This window comes from Melanostigma gelatinosum (genome assembly GCF_949748355.1).
Source record: "Melanostigma gelatinosum genome assembly, chromosome: 12".
NCBI classification, from domain to species: Eukaryota; Metazoa; Chordata; class Actinopteri; order Perciformes; family Zoarcidae; genus Melanostigma; species Melanostigma gelatinosum.
Window position 1 is genome coordinate 10,473,316 of NC_136645.1, and position 20,172 is coordinate 10,493,487.

The window sequence follows — 20,172 nt, forward strand, 5'->3', positions numbered from 1 at the left end:
GTGACTGTGTGCGTCACTGGGTGACAGACACCGAGAGAAAGTGAGGCCAGGTGGCCCATGGGAGATATTTAAGAGTGGCGGACATGACGAGAACGTCAGGGTCTTAATTCATCCCGTCTGTCCACTGTGGTTTATGGAGTGGGACAGAAACTGGTTGACAGAGAGGAGAGCAGCCCCCCCCCCCCCCACACACACACACAGGCCTATGTCCCAGGCTGCTGTACACAGAACAAGCTGCTGACTGGGCACTTTGGGCCTGCTCAACAAAAGGCCTGTTGTCCCCCTCTCTCTTGCTCCCTCTTTCTATCACCCTCCTCTGTCTCTCTGGCATGTCCCTCTCTCTGTTTAAGTGTGTGGAGGAACAAAACCACTCAGTGGGGGGAGAGAAACATAATGAGTCAGAGAGAAAAAGAGAGAGAAAGTTAAAAAAAAAGGGGATGGACGCCGGTGAGTCAGAGAAAAGACAAAAAGCAACGGGAACGTGAAAACCGAGACGGACCACGAGAGAATAAAGCCAAAGAGACAGCAGAAGAAGAAGATTGTGGACGCTGCATCGTGTCAGGGAGAATTGCGTTGCCCTCCAGTCGCAGTGACTTTAAATCACTGTAACAGGCCTCTGAAAAGAGTGTTGGGGGGATTACAGGTACAGCTCTACCACTACTGTGCTATTCCTCCAGGTAGAATACTGCTCATGTAGGGAAAGTAGGGAATGAGCACACCTCGGATTCAGGCGTGAAATCAGCTCGATGTCAGCCGCTCGGATTCATGCAATGAATGAAATCCGGTTTGAGAGCACAGGAACATGCTCTGCAACATTGCTTCAGTTAGACTCCACATTCTGAGAGAATGATCGGAGTTGGATAATTAAAAACACATTCGCATAGATGCACAACACAGGCTCAATAATGAATGATTTGTTCGTGGGTTCTCCGCAGCGAATGGGTTGGAATTTGCCAGCAAACACACTAATAATTTACAGAGCCTGAGCTTCCAACAATTGACCATCTGTACACTTTTCCTTTGGGGGGGGGGGGGGGGGATGTTTCTGGAGTTTGGATGATTTCATAACATGTGCGTGTAACATGTGCGTGTTCGGAGGCTCAGCTGGCAAAGGAGGCGCATCTGAGAACAAGAGCAGGCAGGCAGCATTAGACGAGGATGAGTTGAGAGCAGGTTGCCATCAGCAAGACTCACAACTCATCAACACTCCTATCCCCCCCCCCCCCCATCTTCACACGGCCCGCGGGTGTTCGCAGACAAACTCTCCAGAGTTCATCCCTCTGAGCTGCATCTACCAGCCTCTTTGCCCCAGAGGTAGTACTCCGTGGAGCGGCTTGTCATCGGTTTTCTCTCGCAAGTGCGGCTGAAACACGTTAATCGCGTCAGCCGAATGACTTACGTTAAAGATAATGAAAAGCACAACACTTCAGTCAACACAGAAGAGGCCACAAGCGCGGCGGGTATGTGCGATAAAGAGTGTCACACAGGGAGAGGTGACACCAGAGAGAGGAGCGCGAGGCCTAATCCTCTGTTGAATAACCACAGGCTGCCTTGCCAGACTCACTCTCTCCTAGTACTGGGCAGGTCAACTCAGCAGCCTGGTGCTGCAGTCTGTTACAAAAAAAATAAATAAGTGTGTGTGAAGAAAAGCCCAAATCCACATTGTCAAGTCCAGCTGCTCCCAGGTAAACAACTGTCAGTGTATAATATGGCGGAGTGTTATTCTGCAGCAGCGCAGTCAATACAAGGAAGTAATAAAGCTTAAGGGAGCATTGGAGATCCAGTCAGCAGAGCAGCGAGACACCAACTCAGCATTACCCGATACGGTCTGCTTGATGGTAGCAGATAGAAAAACACGCTACAACTTGGCAGCTGTGAACTATATCGATCACAACACAGACACGTCTCTTTGAAATAAAGCTTCAAAAAGGATCTGCAACACAGCCGACATGGTTGTTTTTACACGAGGAGCATTACTCTGCATCTCCTCCCTACTTTTGGATCTCAAGGCTCACCCTGCAGTCGGACCCTCGGGGCACAAAACACTGGCGTCAGCCACTGGCTTCAGTCATCACACAGAGCATAGCAGGCACAACTAGACAAGGCTTTTACACTTGGTTTCCTTTTGTCTCTGTGCAACAACAACAACAACAACCACCGAAACAGAGGACACATCTGTGAGGACACATTTGTGAGGACACATCTGTGAGGACACATCTGGTTAAATACAAATAGTAGTTCGCTCTCCAAAACGGGGAGGCGGACTGATCCAAACCATGCTTTAGGTTTGTATGCATGCATGAGCAGGCTGCGCACACACACACACACACACACACACACACACACACACAGGGCGATATGGACCAACATGTCAGTGGTACAACCGTTGCCATGGAAACAGGTTACGTAATGTACCATAACCCCATCATGCCCACTGGTAACACATTGGAGTTAGTGTTGCTCAATCCTGGGGTTCTCGCCCATTAATAATGAACAAATATGACAGAATGCATTTACCATACCCGGCCTTTTTGTAATCTGTGTGTTGCAGCATGGCTGATAATAATAATAATAATAATAATAATAATAATAATAATAATAATAATAATAAAATAGTCCTTGGCAGAAATAACCACGAGCCCGTGCAATAGACCTGCAGGCCACAGTGAATATTAAGTTTAAAACAGATACAGTGCATCATGATGGGCACATTCAATGGAGCGTATAGTGCTCCACTCAACACTTACAAATGTGGAACGTTGTTGGAAGGAACGGAGCCCCTTTGCAAACCTTCACGTGAACCTTTTTTACCATTTCATACAGATTTTGGTTCATAACTAATCAAGCTCCGAGCTGTTGTGCAGTTGTCCCCACACGGGCTCCTTGCACCAGACCACCCAGATTGTGAGCCTTCTCGCGGCTAGGTCTACGCAGAGGCTGGTGCACTCGTTTTTTCCCCCCTTGCTTCTTTTTTTTTTAGCTTCAAAGTGAAAGCCTGCTCGAGAGCGGCTCGTGCTCGAGGTTCTTACCGGTGGAGTGGTCCACGGGTCCCCCGCCGTTGTTGCTGCCGCTGAACAGGGCAGCGTACAGGTCAGGGTATGCCTTCTCCAGGGCCACACACAGGTCGAGGAAATGGTCGCTCTCCTTGTTCATCAGCATCTTCAAGAGGTGGTCCACTTTCTCGGCGCTGGACGAGCAGTTCTGGTCCAGCTCGAACCTGTCGAGTTGGCTCAAGGTGCCGGAAACTATCAGCAGCTCGATCACTCGGTCCGCGTCGGTTATGGACTCCAATAAGTTCTGGTGGCACTGGTCGAGCAACTCTTTGTGCTTTGGCTCCATGGCTATCCGCTGGTAGTTCCGTAGCTTCCACCAGCTAACCCCCAGACGGCCCGAGCGGATGGAATATCCGCACCGATCGAAAGTACCGAGCGACTGTTGGACTCTAACTCCGGAGCCACCACGGCATTAGGTTGCACGGGAGATCGATTTTTATAGCATATCGAAAAAGGCACAAGAAGCCATATTTGTTGCCCAGGGCTGTTGACTGCACTAAACAGCGATACATGTTCCCATCTTACTCGCGTGTGGCAGTTCAGGTCGTTTTGGGCTTCCTCGCAGAGCACGCTCGAGCCGAACACATCCTCCTCTCTCTTGTGTATGCTTTAAGGTGCCCGCTGACGACTCCACTGCTGGGGAAAACTCACGTAACTCCGCCGATGATTCCCCCAGTTACACTGTATCCTCCGCCATGTCTGAGCAACTCAGCAGCTGCTGCCCGCTGTCAATCAACGCGCAGTTCTATGACCATATAAGGCGAGACGGGGCGGGGCTTTCACAAAAAACACACCCATTTAATCAATGGGCGTACACGTTACACCCGTAGTACGTCGAAAATCCTAGGCGAAAAAAAAAAATGAGAATGGAGAAGATTTGCATGAAAATAGAGATTTATCAGAAATATAGTGGTACAGGTGTGTGAACTGTTACCTCATCCAGTAAAGCAACCATTTATATTTAGAAACATGCTCACATATTTCCGTTGTCTGCAGTGGTAATGTCCCATTTATTCATATTTGAGATATTTATACCAATATATTTTTGATTTCATCGATTTTACAGTTAACTTACTCTATTACATACACATGATGGAAAACAGTATTAATTATCCAAAATAATGTATAATAGTACAGGATCTCACACGACCATCTATTTTTATACTTTATATATATTTTGCATTTTCGATGCAGGACTTTTACTCTTAATGGCTTATTTATGTCTTTATGCATTTCTTATTTTACTAAAGGGTCTGAATACTTCTTCCACCATGGTTATCTGTTGTTATCTTTCTGTAAATGCAGTGTGATGCAACTCACTATCACCACAGAGATGAATATACAACATAAAAAAAGATGAACCAAGGAATAGTGATCCTTTCGTCATAATCCTTTGATTTAACACGGACACATCCAATCAACCCTCACTGACTACATCATATATCGTTTTAGGAAAAATGCTAATGCAGTAATAAAGATACAAGAATTATATTCAGTCCTTGCATAATACTTGATGTAGCCGCAGACTGCTGCATGTTTCTCCAACCAGAGCTGCATTGCAACCAATCTCAGTGTACTTTATCCGTGTGCTGGATTAGATAGAAGAGAGTGAGCCATGTGAACAAGCAATGTGTGAGGAGGACAAATGAAAATGTGTATTTGAGCAGGATTTGTGGAATATAATACGATGATGACGGATGCATTCAGCTTCCAGTCTGAATAAAGATTGTTGGCACAGAGGCAGGCGTCTGCAGGCATACCTCTCAAAGCATGACCTTATTCATGCATGCACTGAATCTCATTGTGACATCTACAACTCTCTCTCTCCCCCTCTCTCTCTCTCTCCATCTCTGACATGCTGGCTCCATAGCCTGTGGAATCATGTGCTGTCCCTTTAGATGAAAAATTAATTACAATTCATTCATATCAAAGGGAAGCAGGTCCCCACTGCTGACACAGATTGGACGCTTGTGTCTGCATCCTATTTCTGGGGACACACATTTGAATAGAGGAGACAGCCTGGTGCTTTTCATCTTGGGGGTATGAATTAGTTTATTATTTAGACAACAGGGGTGCTGTTTCTGTCTGATACTTTACTGGAATGTTATTAAACAGATCTGTTTGTCAAACAGCCCGGATCAGGCTAAATACAGCTTTATGTTTTATTGAGGAGACTGCCAGCATCATTTATCTTGGTGAAATTGACTGAAACTGAAAATGTTGCAGATTTGTTTTTAATGCTTCTCTGAATAGAGCTCTAGCTCACGGGGAGCTTTTGAAACACTTTTATTTACTGCATCTATAATCATCCTCAACACGGTATAATCTATTTTATTTATTTTTACACCCCCCTGGAAGACTGGACAACATTCCAGAATAATAAATGTAATGAATAAATAATAATAATAATTTAAAAAAAAATTTGATAGAACACACATACGGAATAAACCTTAGATGATGAAATAAAATAGCCTAAATAAACAAAATAAAGATTTTACAGTATTTCTGTTATTTTGATCAGTTACAGCTATTAACTTATATTTTTTGCAGTGAAGACATTATTAAATAGCTCCAGGATTGGTTGCCATACCTTTTGGGTTTCCTGTTATACAGATTGAGATGTCTTGCTAAAAGCAACAGTGTGGGCTCGAGAGAGATTCAGATCTCCATGTGAACTGCCAGACTTGGCTCTGGGTCTAAGGCTCCGCCACGCATGTAGGAGAGTGTTTCACAGAACCATAGCCCAAAATAGTTTCATATCTGGGCAGGCCCAAAATGAATGAGTCAGGGTTGCTGAGTCTCAGTTGCCACATAGGGTTGAGTTGTACACGCTCACCCCTGGACAGATGCAGTCAGACTTGAAATTGGATCAACTCTGTTTTGAAGAAACTTTTAATCTAAAGCCATTATTTCCCCACAATACCTACGAGGCACGGTGAGAGGATTCCCAAACGATTAGATCAGCTGTAATAGACATTAAATTAGGCAATTCATGCTTTTTAATTAACAGTGAAATACACGGCATTAAGCTGCATGCCTGCAACAGATGGAGGTTTCTGATCATAATGATATCAAAACTAAAATCTTGGCAGAGACATGCTGAAACACTTTGAAATTACCTTATACAACTCATATGACGGCTAAATTATCTCCTCAAAAACTGATCTAATCGCATCTAATCTTCATTAATAATCCGAGTCATTGTAATCCGAACATCTATCTGAAGCCCTTAAGCTGTTTTCTGGTCAATTTTAGCAGGACGTGATCAAACATGACTCTTCTAGTATGGCTGCTACCCAAAGATCCCTCTGGCAGCACTGCATGCATGCTAGACTTGTTTAATGTGACCATGGCAGCTTTATGGCTGCTACCCCCCCTCCACACCTCACAGAGTTATTGATCACAGTGCAGTTAACTCACACATACTACTGTAGCCAGCGGAGCGCAGAGCCACGTCTCTACACTCGAGTGTGTTCTGACAGCATTTTAAGAAAAGCTAACCGGGCGTAATAATCCACGGAGAGCTCCGTGTGCAGCCACACACTCAACCACCCTCAAGGAAAGATAAATGATGTAAGTGTATTGATTGGAGTAGAATGATGTGTATTTAAGGTACACCAGACTTCCATCATATTCAGTGGTGGAGAATGAAGATACTTGATCATTATGTTGCCTGTAGGAACTTAGAATTGTGACCATTGTTATTGATCGAATAATTCCATCTTATAATGATCCATATTCTTCACAGCCGAGCATTTTGTATGGCGCTGTGCTGGGTGACATGTGTAGCTGTTGGGGTTGGACTGAGGCTTCACTGCCCTCTACTGGCAAACTGAGTCTATTCACAAGCGCTGACTGCACCAGAGCAGACATGAGAGGGTCATGACTGTTTTGGAGGATATTATAATTGGTTAATGCGCCATCTGATGAAAACCGTTTGTATTCTACCTCGGTATTCGTTTGCTTGTTACCCAGTGAAGGGATATGGTAGACATTGCTTTGATATTTAGAGGAACACATGTATTTTAATATGGCTTGTTTATTTATGGTATTTTTCAAATAATTTCAATGTATTTCATGTGATGAGCCTCAAACACTTCCAGCGCAAGTTCTCAGTTCCTCCGTTCTGAGACTCAAAAAGATACAATCACCATCAATTCATGAAATGCAATGCTTGAGCTTTACATGCTACAATAACAGGAACCAAGAGTAAAAGCATGAATAAAAGCATCCGATGCAAACACAGCACAAACTATGATGAACGAAAAGGAAGGGTAGACAAAATATAGAATAGATTATACACTTGCAAACATTAACAGACAACTTTGGCACTTAGCTGCTGTGTACGCTATGTCTCGTACTTTATTCAGCATTGCTGAACATTACTAAATCAGCTGATAAACGCGACAGATATCGTTAGATATCTGATAATATTGGCAAAATTGATATAAAACGTCTTACAAATATAACAAATAAAATGTAATCTCTTTCAAATCTATTGTATGGTCATGTATGTTAAACCCAAAGACACCACTAGTGGAAAAATACACAACTTTCTTTGTGCGAACTGTATATAGAAAAGAAACAGCAATATATACTCGGTTCCTAAAACTAGGTAAACATTGCATTGAGAGTACTGGGATGGCATGCAGGTTTGCAGTTTGTGTATGGTGCATATCGATAAGGCTGAGGACAGCTATTTATAGAACATTTCTATAATGCTATAAAGTCACGGTTTCCTTCTCAGTCACTGCCCCCACAGAACTTCAGTAGGAGTTTCTTGTAGTCTCCTGATGTGTCTCCCTGTCAATAAAAGAAATGGGTCAGCAAAATATTCAGACCCTCATGTCAGAATCAGAATTATTGCCGAGTAGGTTTTGAGATACAAGTAACTTGCTTTGATGTATTGGTGCATACCACAGAAAGTACAGAAAGATAAATCAAAATGTGTATTTATTAAAAATAAAAGGAAGTACTGCAAAAATCATGGAGAAAAATACAATAGAAATCAGGAAAAATACTATAAAAATAAACAATATATGTGAATTAAAATGAAAGAGCTGTGTCTTCAGAAGTGTGTACTTGTTGCTGTTCATCCTGCGGGGGATATTAGTACTAGTCACAGTATATGATGATACTTACAGAGATGTGTGTGTACAGCGACTTGCCGTAGTTTTTGACATAATCCTGGCGAATATCCAGCATGTCAACCTCAGAGCGGGAGACCATGATCCGGATCAGGGTTGTGTCTTTGGTCCCAGCTCCCTGAATTCACAAACAGACACAATGAAGGCGACATCAGTTAAATATTCATGGGACACTTATTCAGTTAAATATAGAATATTACTATTTAAATAAGACTGTTTCTCACCTTCATGGCCTTGTAAAGTCTCTCAGCAAAATAGGCAGATGTGTTCTTAATACACTTCACTGGAAAAGAAAACACTGACTTATTACCAACACCAGCACAGTGTACTCATACTTTGTCTCCTTCTTTTTTAACAACAAACCAGATCACTTAATTCCTATTAAGTGCACTGTAAAGAACACCATTCTAATATGTATCACTGCAAAGTAAGGATGACGACGACAGCAATACTTTGGAGCCATCTGAAAAGTAAACTATGAAAAATCAAGCTGTGAATGAATACACAAAGAGAATATGACAGAATGGCAACAAGCACATTTAAAGCTGCATTATTCAATATTTTTCACATTCCATGAAATGACTATACGGACTCTGAAGGGGGTGCCACTCGTAAGGACGCACCTATAGAGGATTATGAGCAGCTCTACTGAGCTTTTAAGCCTGTTTGAGCCCAGCACCGTCTGTTTGAGTCGACCTATTATCATCAACACAACATCCCCGCTGCCAGCTGTTTCAAACCAGCTCTGATGTACGCTACCTGTCCCCAAGTAGTAGACAGAATACGTTAACAACTACCTGATGTAGAAAGTTGAGCATCTAAAAAATTCTTGGGAATTGGTGCAGACTAAAACAGAGCTAAAAGGAGAATTAATATTAGATTTAAATTCATCAGGTGGCAGGAAACATGACCGCCATAGGGTGATGATGTCACTCTGTGTAGCATAATTAGTTAGCTATTAGTGTAGCAGCCATAACTTTGTGATATGAAGTCAGGGCTGCGCTTGTCAGCCGGTTTCTGGGATTTTCCACTAGTGGCTACATATTGACTACTGCAGCTTTATTTCAACTTCTATTTTGAAAAAAGTAAATAGGAATTCAGAAACAAAAACAGATGGCAAACATAAAAACACTGCACTGCACCACCACCACTTCACAATGAAAACGTATAGAATGGGTGTGCAAAACCATTGAAAGGATTCAAATAAACCACATCTAAAAACAGGTTACTGTACCATAACCCTGAGAAATGTTGGGGGAAGAAAGGAGGGGAAGAAAAGAGATTATGCAACAGCGCCCCTTCCGCCAGTTCTTCTTCAAAAGTGCATTAAGATCGCTGTATACAACACGTAACACAATGACCATTGGAAATGATTAAAGGTAATGTCAAACATGTGCTGCAGACAGCCTGGACACTCGTCATTAACTAATTATGTGGAGCTGATTCTCACTCATATTACATGCGTGTGACCCATCCAAGACTGGACTTGAATAGGGGTATGTGTGTGTGTGTGTGTGTTCTTACCCACTGCCAACATGCCACCCTCCAGGTCTCCGGACATCTCCCTGTTGATGCTCTTCTCGATATCTCTGCCACACATCTGCTGGTACTGAAGAAACACTGCGCACACACACACACACACACACACACCATCAGTAACACAGCTAACAAGGCACTAAAGTGGCCTTTGGGGCCTAATGCAGTTTAAATGTTGCACCTTATGTTAGTTTATGCGAGTGAACATGTCTCCGTAGAGAATACCTGCTCTAAGATGGGGTTTGCTCCGAGCACACAAAATAGCATTAAACTTGGACTCGTCTGTTCCAAGCTTGTTTTCTCCAGCAGCATACAGGGACTATAAGGAGAACCACAGTGTGCACGGGTTGGCATGTCTTTGCAATCAATAGGTCGAGTAATTAACAAGCCAGGAAACAACCAAGTTGCAGATAGATCCTCAAAACACGAGTCATTAACGAGAGCGAGGCAGACCTTACCTGAGCATCCTGTTTAGCCTGAGAGATGTCGACGGTCTCTCGTTCGTCACGATTACCCTGCAAAGTACAGGACAGCATATTCCTAATTAAATCTGAAGCTAGTTGCTAAGAGACAAGTATTAATTCATTTGTTTCACGTATTTGTACCTGTGCCAGAGAGATCAGGAGCCTGCGGAAGTGGCCTGAAGTGTCCCCACTAATGGCATCCTCCAGCTTCTTCTTGTATTCTGAAAAAGGCAAAGAAAACAAAAACAGACCATAAATACATGGCTTCAATACAAAGACATAGGTTCAAGCAACAGGGACCTTTGAAGGCTGATAAGTAAGATTGTTGGATTGAAGATGCAATATAGATAAAAACCTTTTATTCAGGAAAGCCTTTCTGACCTAAGTCACTGTCAGTTATTTCTTTTGTGTTTCTGTTCGTTCACTGGTTTTTATTTTTATTTTATTATAGTTTTTTTTAAATGTTTTAACTATGCTTTTTACTATGTTTTTACTATGTACTGGCTCTGTGGCACTCTGAGATTTAAAAAAAAAAAATGAAAAGTGCGTTACAAATAAAATACATTATTATTATTATTATTAGATGCAAATTTAAACATGCAACAGACATTGTGCAACTGTATTCAAATGATGAGGTACTAAAATGTTGATATACACTCGCAGCTTCTCAGGCGTATAGGGTAGGGAAAGTGAGCACAACGCAATTTACCGGCAAGAGAAACTAGGACACTATGCATAAGCAGAACAAATAGGGGGTTCAGTAAATCAAATAAAAATGGTATAATGTCTTTCTATAGTTGCAGTTATGAAACTTCATGTGCATATACAAATGTCACGGTGGTACCCAGATCTAGACAGACTGAGCTTATCCATGAATGTAATAAAACACTTTCCACACACTTTTAGGAAGCTGTGTGATAAAGGAGATCACAACAGTAGGGGAGCGCAGTCCATTCATCGCCATCTCACCTTGTTTGTAAATGCGGTTTATCTCCTTGATTTCAGCGTTGGAGCGAGAAGACAAGATCTCTATAAGACAGGCTTCATCGGTTCCGGCTCCCTGTTAGGAAGACAGAACACTGTAAACCTCATCCTCTCTCTGGCCCAATAGCGGCACAAAATTCTTCCCGTTCATTTCTGTTCACGATCGCTTGGTTTTGTTCCTGAGCATTTACCTTGATGGCACTGTGGAGCTCAGAGGCATCAAACTCAGCTGGCGTCTTCAACGTGGCCATGACCAGCTGTCTAAAGTCTCCAGACAGTTCGGAGTGTAGGTCCTTAACCAGATCCTGAGAATGGAAACATGCTCGGCATAACTCAAAACCTTCATCGAATGCATCGAATTTTTGTCAATACTCTCCTCATGGAAAATGGCAGCATGTATCCCATCAACGACATATAAACTCAGCTAGAGGACGGAGCGTTACCTTCCCATAGGATGTCTTGTAGGCTCGGAGCAAAGGCACACGCTGCCGATTGGAGCGACTACCCAGGAGGTCGATGATGGCTTGCTCGTCCGTTCCTGCACAGAAAAGCCCACAAAGTCACATCATAAGGAGATGATCGGTACAGAAACATCTCTCAATGTCTAATTCAAGTGACATTTACACTTGAAATGACAAATGCCTTTCTAAATACAAAAGTTATTCTCGAAAGACAATTAAGGCTGTCCTCGACGAAAGAGGGTCTTTGATAGTTGAGAACGGTCAGCCCAAAAGAAAATACTATATCTCTGCCCATAGCACTCACCAAAGCCCTTCATCGCCTTCCTCAGGACCTCCACGTCTCTCAGCTGGTCCGCTCCAGGAAAGTCCTTGATTGTTCCTCTGAATCCTCTCTGAGACAACAAAACAGCAAGTGTTATTTCAACTCAAATATAAATCTGTTACAGACATTGTACATTTATTACAAAAGAGAGCCCTAAATATATGTTTGTTAACCTATGGGGTCAAAAAAGTGTTTTTCGTCTTTCTCACATTGACAGGTGGAGCTATTGGCATGGTTCCTCCTCCTCCTCCTCCTCCGTAGGCTGGCATGGATGGATTTGGTGAGGGGACCTTTGGGTAACCTGACACAGGTGCTGGTGCTCCCCCATACCCAGGCATCGGCTGTGCAGGCTGACCGGGGTAGCCCATCCCTGGGCCTTGGGGGTGCTGCATCCCTCCTGGCTGTTGGTGCTGCATCCCTCCTGGCTGTTGGTGCTGCATCCCTCCTGGCTGTTGGTGCTGCATCCCTCCTGGCTGTGGGTGCTGCATCCCTCCTGGCTGTGGGTACAGGCCATTTGACTGTTGGTTAGGGAAGGGGGCACCGTACCCACTAGGCTGAGTGGCAGGTGGGTACCCCCCAGAGGCCGGGGCGAACATGGATGGGTTTTGATTAAAACCGCCCATGCCTGCAGAGATCTGGTTGGCCTGCGATTTGGAAAGATTGGTGTCCGATAATGTGTAACATTTTGAAGATTAGTTCATGCAAAGCACAGGTAGCAGGTCACACCTTATTTGGATTCGATGCAGATTTATGGATCATATTTATGGGATTCATGAATGTTTAACAAATGTCTAAATCTCTCATCCCGGATCTCACTTCAGATGAGAAACCAAAGTCAATTTTCCTGATGTTTTGAACGTCTTCCAGTTACACGACGCACAATCATCCAAATAAAGTGTGGCCATGAACTATATTAAGATGGAAATTCATATAACAGATGATAGACAACAATATAGACAAGACAATGACTCAGAAAAGTAAGAGGGATTAAGAAGAAGTTACATTAGCGCGATAGCTTTGAGAAGCATGAATAAGAATATAGTGTGGGACCTGTTTTTCATGCAAGAGGCCTAGAAAAATAAGCAGATTCAGACGTTTGGAGAAGTCTTACCGTGAAGTTAAAAGATGTGATATTCCATGAATGGCTGAGTAATTAATTCTAACTGGAATATTCAACGCAATCATCTGATGAGGTTGCATTTTTTTTATATATTTAGACTTTTTCTGGGTGCAGGTTATTCTTTTTAAGGCTAAACTCACCATGCCAGCGTTGTACCCAGGGTTGGATAAGTTGCCCAGACCGATGGTGGGGTATCCACCAGCAGGGGCACCTCCCCAGCTGCCTGCAGCACACAACAAAGACAAGGCTGTTCAGCAAAAGCACAGAATGCATTTTGCTACTACATGTAAGAATATCAGACTGAGACGGGAATGACCCTTCTTACTGGAACTCCCTTTTTCTCACCCTCCAACTAGTTAATGTGTAGGTGGAAGAGTGCTGGACAGACAATGGGAGTACTATGTGAAAGGATGGACAGCGGGACTTCCTTCTCTTAGCAACGGCAGATGTTTGTTTGTTATTTGAGGGGGAAAAAAAAAAATCTGCTCTGTTAACTACAAGTCTCGTGATCCCTGTTGCCCACAAACACGACATAACTGACTCACCAGTATACTTTAACCTTTTCACTTCAACTTATAGTTTCTGCAAGTACTTTAAGATTTGAGTGTGTTGCTCTTTTTGTGCTCGGTGAGAAAGTGGGACAGTGTAACAGTGCGTGATGGCTTACCTTGTGGTGGTGCCGGTGGGTAGCCTCCAGCCTGAGGAGGAAAACCTCCAGCCTGAGGAAAACCACCGGCCTGTGGAGGGTAGCCTCCGGCCTGTGGAGGGTAGCCACCGGCCTGTGGAGGGTAACCTCCGGCCTGGGGAGGGTAGCCACCAGCTTGGGGAGGGTAGCCACCAGCCTGGGGAGGGTAGCTACCAGGTTGAGGAGGGTAGCCTCCACCTTGGGGAGGATAGCCTCCAGCCTGAGGTGGGTAGGCACCAGGTTGCTGAGGGTAGGCCCCGGGCTGTTGTGGGTATCCACCTGCCTGAGGGTATCCAGGGTAGCTCATGGCTTTAAGCATAAAAACAGAACTGTCAATCAAAGGGCTGCCACAACATGACAAAATTAATCAAAATGTAAGAATCATCTTGTGCGGACAACTAGACAAAAAGGGTATTTTATTATAAATATAAGCGAGAACAATACGCTGTAAATGGCAGCATTACATATTGAAGGCATGACACAGCAAAAATGTGCATCTGACTTACACTAAGGATATAGCTTGTTGTTACACTGGACATAAAGTCCCATGACTCAGTGTAGTGCTTTTTAAATGCCACAACATACACTCACCAGTCTTTGCTTATGAATGTAGCAATGTAAGTGTCACTGTCGCTGCAATGTACTGAATTGCAGACTCCTTATTACAGGAAAGTTGGATCACAGCCATTTCTATGCGAGTGGTGAGGAAACTTTTCTTTTCGGTTAAGCTCGGTATGAAAAGCCGGTGTTCCAGTGTAACTACTTGTTCCATGGGAAGTCTGACTTCAGCGGACCTAATGGAACAGTCTTCTCTGCTTTGCATTTTATGGACACAGAGAATAAAAGATGTCGCTGTGTTTGAGTGAGCATGCAATGAGATATCCAATGAGATAGAAGCATGCTTAGTACAGATGTCCTACACAGTAGCACTGATGCTTGTCTCCCATACACAGATCTACATCCATGCTGAGGAGCCATTGTGAAATACTTCAGCGGCAGTTAAAACACATTTGGTCATTTGTCAATTCGGGGTTTAAGTTGTTATTTTAAAAGTCAAACCAACGTGAGGTCATTACAAGGTGTCGACAAGACAGTGACGGATACTGTTCGATCATCTTAACGTGCATGAATGTTTCGCCATCATATTGTTCCATGTTCTTGTGACGATGGGTGTGTCTGTTTGCTCACTTAAAAAAAAGAAGAATTGTGAAGATTGCTAGTTCGGCGAAACACAAGACATTAGTAATTACTTCAAAAACGCCAAATATGTTAATGTTAGCGTCATGTCTGTTTTCCTATCTTATAACAGGACCAACATGTTTCGGTTAGACCTCGGCACTACCGAATAAAAACGCTGCCTTGGGCCTGTAACGTTGTAAATCTCCAGTTGAACACGAGCGACGTTATTTCTCAATCCAATTTACATAATGCCAGTAGGACCCCGGTAACCGTCGTTAACGAGCTAGCTAGCTGCCTACCCGTAAATAAACCGACGCGATTCCAGCCGTTTAAATTAAGCCACGGACCGAGACGACCTCCATGTAAGACGACGCCTTACATGGAGGAGCTACCGACACTGGTGATCGGCAACGGTGCTTATACGTTGGCAGGCTAACGACAGCGTCGAGAACAGCAACTGTTAAACCACAAAACGACTCCATAAATAGTTGGAATTATTATCCGAATATCATTTATAACGTAAGCTGATGTATGATTCGTGATGGTCGCTCGGCTGTTTGAGTAGTTATTAGAAGTTCGCACTTACTTTAGTCCGCTTGCAGTCTCTTCCTGGAGGAAGTATTTTTTTTACCAGCAGCAGTTTTTTTTTGACTGTACTTAAGCAGAATGGGTGGGACTCATACTTTCCATTTAAGGAACCCACCGATCTGCCCTTCACCACGTGACACGTGTTCACCACTAATCATCTATCGATGAATGTCAATGACATGATGGAAAATGTGTCACACCGGCGTCACCTATTGAATAACAAAAGGTATATTATCTCACAGGTGTGTTGCTACCTAAATATATAACTAAGTTAAACTACTTGTCAATTTTGTGTTTACTGACACAGATACATTTACCAATCCTCAACAATCTGATACTATTATAAAGTATTGGAATTATATATACGAATGAGTATATTTTATTACTACATATTACAAGCCTATGTCATTTTATAGTTATCAACGTTGCATTAATATAACTACAATGAGGTTTGTAAATCAAACTAATAATAATAGTTATGAACTTCATTTATTTAGCATTTTTCTTTGCAAGTTTAGAAAGTGCTATAAAGAAGAAAATAGCAGATAAAAACAAAACACAGGGATCATAACACACCATGGGATGAATAAAGTTTAAAAGACTAAGACTAAACGTATAATAATAATAATAGTAATATCTGTGTGTGTGTTTTACTAGAGTAAAGCTATGTGCGTGTACTGTATGACTGGTTGTTGTTTATGTATGGGGTTGTTATGTGATGACAATCACCAACAAAGTAGGGCTATTTTTAGCTACATCACGTCACTGATCCTACTTTTAAAAGACGAAAGCCAAACAGGATTATTGTGTTTGGAATGATCCTAACTGTACTGTACTGTGTGTGTGTGAAGGACATTTGACACAAGAGGGAGCCCTTTTTAAAGTTGTCTTCCACACCAACAGGCCTGCCTGCCTCCTTCAGGTTGGTCAACAGAGAGGCCTGAGAGAGGCCTGGGGCTGGCGTTGAGATGCTGACTTGACTGATTGATTAACTAATCTAGTGAATCAGTCTTTTCTGATTGCTGCTTATTCACCAATGATCCAGCGTTTCTGTTATTACATGAAAGCAATCTTTTTTAGACGGCGGATCAACATTAGTAACATCATTTGGAATTGAATTAGCTATGACTTGACTAAATGTTAGGCCTTTACCAAATGAACTCAAGTTAGCAAGGCCACTCTAAATATTAGTCAGTTAGGTGTAACTACTCCCCTCTGGCCCTGAATACACAAAACACCTTTCACCACCCCTCTTTCTCACACAACACCATAGACAAACACGTGTTATTAATGACACATGTTAAAAGTAATGCATGTCATCATATGGCTCAGAGAGAGTCTATTAAACTGTCTAATGGTATTAACTGATGTGGCAGAGTATTTATAAAACTGTTGGGATGAGGCGCTACAATACAATAAGAACCATTTGTCTCATCCAGCGGGCCGCCAATGAATATCCATAGAAAGCAGACGCTGATTGGCCCGCGTCTTCGGTGACGCAGAGCCGTCCTCATTACATATCCAAAGAGTCTCTCTCTGCCCCGCTGCAATAAAGGCAGATAGCGGACCATGGGGAGCAGGGGGAAAACTTTCTACACTGACATGGTAGCGCAATGACTTTTGAGTAACATCTGACTGGGACGAGGCTCCCGGCGTGAGGAGGACAGGGCCCCTTTCGGCAAGAAAAAAGGAGCACTTGCCATCTGCCGGGGAACGAAAAGCAAGAAAAGGCAAAAGAGTTGAGACCAGTCCAAGAAACAGCGGTGGAAAACCCAGTTTAGACCTTTGAATTGAAAGATGAGCTTGTTGTCTGCCATAGACACGAGTGCCTCCGTGTACCAGCCTGCGCAACTTCTCAACTGGGTCTATCTCTCCTTGCAAGACCCCCACCAGACCAGCGCCTTTGACGCGTTCAGACCCGAACCCAACTCTTCCCATCCGGACCTCGGTTTCAGCAAGACTCCCGCAGCGGCGGACTTGAGCTCTTCCCTGAACTCCAACTATCTCAACAACTTCTTTCAGCTGCAGCGGAATGAGGTGAAAGATGGCATGCAGCGTATATGTATATTTATATGTATATTTATATATCTGAGAGTGTTTCGTGACTGTCAGATTGGTGGTTGAATTCATAGTAAGAATCCGAGTTGGGTTGGTTGATCAGTGGATTGTTGCACGTCTGTGCCGCAAATGTTTCAGCATGTACAGCATGGGCTATTCTGGTGGGATATGCATAACCGCCATGATATTTCGAATATGGACAATGAATTAGTCGTGTTAAATCAACATGTCAGAGTATTATCCATTTGACTGTTGTTGAAAAACACTGTATAGGTCAAGTGTTGTCTAATTTATACAACACAAGAAGTAGCTATAGCCGGCTGTAAATATCACTGCAAATAAAGGAATATGGATATACTTTATAGTGACACTGTCTTAAGGCAGTGTCACTATAAACTCACTTATAACCTTATAGTTATACTCTAACTGCAGGAATATATTTGGGGGGAATGTAAATGTAGGCTGATTAAAGCTTAAATAAGCAAGTAAGATCTCAGCTCGACAGCTAAATATCACAACATTACATTCCCGTTCCAGGCTAATGCCATTTAATAACCTGGGGTAAATCAGTGTGTTTTCAGGATGCTGGTGAGTTATGGTTCAAATTAAAGGTGTTTGAATCAGACATGTGATCAGAGAGGTAAAGAAGCGCAGATGGAGATATATCCCCCTGCACGCCTCTGTCTGGAAGGAGCAGGCCACTGCAGCCTCCTGCTGAGGTCTGCTGCCTTCTGACTTCTTCAAATAGACCAGGTTGTGCAAAGAAAATCAATCCGTGTTTGAATATTGTCTATTTTTGTAGCCGAGTGTAATTTTAGGGACAAACATGCTGATAATGTGTGCAGGGGGGGGGGGGGGGGGGGCAAACCTGATACTGCAGACTATACTGTGCAAAAAGGAGCCCCACCACCACACTCGCACATACATGTAGGCTACATACAGCGCACACACAGAACACTAATCACATACTGCGGTCAAAGTGGTCGTGTAAAGACGATACAGCATGCCTCCCAGTGTGTTGATTACACTGCAGTTGAGTTTCTCAGATCTATGTTACTGTGACGCTCTGTGTTGGAAACTCTGGGAAACTGAAGCAGTGGATGGATGGTGTATCCGCCATCTAGAGCCAGTGTCCATTATTATGCTGGTAACCATAGAGGCCCTTTGAAGTCATTCAACATGAAACAGTCCTCTGGAAATTGGGTGTGCACATTATACATTACACGCAATTGTGTAATGGCATTCAATCCGCATGAGTATAAGTGTTTGAAACTGAGGGAACACATATACAGTCTGGAAACAGTTTAAGGGGTGGGGGGGGTGGGGGGTATTTTGCAATTTACGATACTGGCTAAGCCAAGTAAAATAAACCACTGCAGAGATTTGATGATGAGATGAGTAATGCGAAAATGGAGTTGTTTTTGCAGCGAAGGATCACACAACAGTCCACTTAAAGTGAAATAGTGATAAATGAATGAATTGGTTGTTGAGTGGATACGTTTGTGGTTTCCAAGTATTCCTTACCACAGTCCCATCCGCTGACCGCTTTATGTGACTTTGAAACCATTCCAGGTTAATCGAACCCCAAAGTCATTTATTCTACCTTAAATCAATCACCTTTAGAGTTTCCACCAGTCACCACAGTCCTGGTTTAAACATGTAGGCGAGTGATTAACCCCTGCAGGGTGAGACCTCATCCCTGGCCCTGTGGAAATAGACAAAGATCTGCTGCAGTTGTCCAGCTCCCTGACTGGTAATGATACCAGTTTAGTTCTCATTGTGTTGGCCAACGCATACATACACATCCATCGCCACGCACATACACACACAACCTCCTGCTGAGTCTCTCACTCACTCACTCACTCACACGGACACAGAAAATAAACAAACTCTCTCCCCACCATTAGCAGATGTGTGTGAAATCAGTTTCCTTTGGGCTGTCAGGAGGACGCTTCAGGCCAAACCAAAGACATGGGAGAGGAGCATAAACTGAGAAAAGTTTCCTGTTTTATGTTTCACAAAATCATTTTACAACCTGCATTAAGTTTCAAGTTTAACAAAGACACAGACACGCTTGCTTTCCGAAGGAGAGGTCATATACAACAGTAATACACAGAGCTAAAACTCGTGGCAGATGGAAAACTTGAGAAAGTTCGGAGCCGTGATACTTGATTTACGACGACTACAAGTAATAAATGAACATGAGTTTTAAAGCTGGAGCTGGTTAGCAAGACAATCTCACAGCCCGCAGATAGAGATTTGGCTTTCAGCCCTGGCCAGGTTGCCAAGTCGAAGGTTTATGTGCTGTGCAACATTGAATGTGGACAGCAACATATTTACCAGACATAAACCTGTGCCCCCCAAAAAAGAGACACGAGAGTAAGTGGAGGAGGAGGAGTTTATATGTGGCTTTCATGATGTTTTCACATGTGGGTGGTGTCTCAGTTATTTGTCATCAGTGTAGTAAAACTATTAAATGTCAAGGCAGATGACAAGTTCGACTGTTTGTTTAGCGACTTGTCAACAGGGGCTAATTACCCGACCATCTGAAAATAAAGACTGTGCTAAAATCAAC

The 20,172-nt window shown here is 43.1% G+C and overlaps 3 protein-coding genes across 8 annotated transcripts in view; 1 reads left to right on the top strand and 2 right to left on the bottom strand.

Annotated features, from left to right (window-relative positions):
• Positions 1 to 3,698, bottom strand: part of dlg5a (discs, large homolog 5a) — a 30,740-nt gene extending 27,042 nt beyond the window's left edge. For both annotated transcript variants that reach the window (XM_079280564.1, XM_079280563.1), the window contains exon 1: positions 3,030 to 3,698. In XM_079280564.1, coding sequence (XP_079136690.1) covers positions 3,030 to 3,339 — 310 coding nt within the window. In that variant the 5' untranslated portion in view covers positions 3,340 to 3,698. The remainder of the gene's footprint in view (positions 1 to 3,029) is intronic.
• A 2,985-nt stretch (positions 3,699 to 6,683) lies between these two features.
• On the bottom strand, positions 6,684 to 15,624 carry anxa11a (annexin A11a). Of its 2 annotated transcripts, none has more exons than XM_079280941.1 (15): positions 15,538 to 15,624; positions 13,755 to 14,081; positions 13,228 to 13,310; positions 12,177 to 12,611; positions 11,950 to 12,037; positions 11,628 to 11,722; positions 11,376 to 11,489; positions 11,170 to 11,260; positions 10,342 to 10,421; positions 10,195 to 10,251; positions 9,962 to 10,055; positions 9,725 to 9,820; positions 8,425 to 8,483; positions 8,196 to 8,318; positions 6,684 to 7,856 (listed from the first exon to the last, which is right to left on the bottom strand). In XM_079280941.1, exons 2-15 carry the CDS (start codon positions 14,077 to 14,079, stop codon positions 7,797 to 7,799), a joined length of 1,800 nt encoding a protein of 599 aa, XP_079137067.1. In that variant the 5' UTR covers positions 14,080 to 14,081; positions 15,538 to 15,624; the 3' UTR covers positions 6,684 to 7,796. The 2 variants fall into 2 exon arrangements, with proteins under 2 accessions (XP_079137067.1, XP_079137068.1); XM_079280942.1 differs by having other exon boundaries at positions 6,687 to 7,856; positions 12,177 to 12,464.
• Positions 15,625 to 17,114: 1,490 nt separating this feature from the next.
• The window catches only part of zcchc24 (zinc finger, CCHC domain containing 24), a 32,152-nt gene continuing 29,094 nt past the window's right edge, over positions 17,115 to 20,172 (top strand). For all 4 annotated transcript variants that reach the window (XM_079280537.1, XM_079280536.1, XM_079280538.1 and 1 more), the window contains exon 1: positions 17,115 to 17,576. In XM_079280537.1, the coding sequence (XP_079136663.1) occupies positions 17,337 to 17,576 (240 nt within the window). In that variant the 5' untranslated portion in view covers positions 17,115 to 17,336. The remainder of the gene's footprint in view (positions 17,577 to 20,172) is intronic.

Excerpts from the sequence above, each read along its gene's own strand:
- anxa11a (XM_079280941.1), bottom strand. The coding sequence starts at position 14,079 with ATGAGCTACCCTGGATACCCTCAGGCAGGTGGATACCCACAACAGCCC. Across the intron at positions 8,484-9,724 it reads GGGTGGCATGTTGGCAGTGG|TGAAGTGTATTAAGAACACA; the intron begins GTAAGAACACAC and ends TTTCTTTTCCAG. Across the intron at positions 7,857-8,195 it reads CGCTGTACACACACATCTCT|GGAGACACATCAGGAGACTA; the intron begins GTAAGTATCATC and ends TTTTATTGACAG.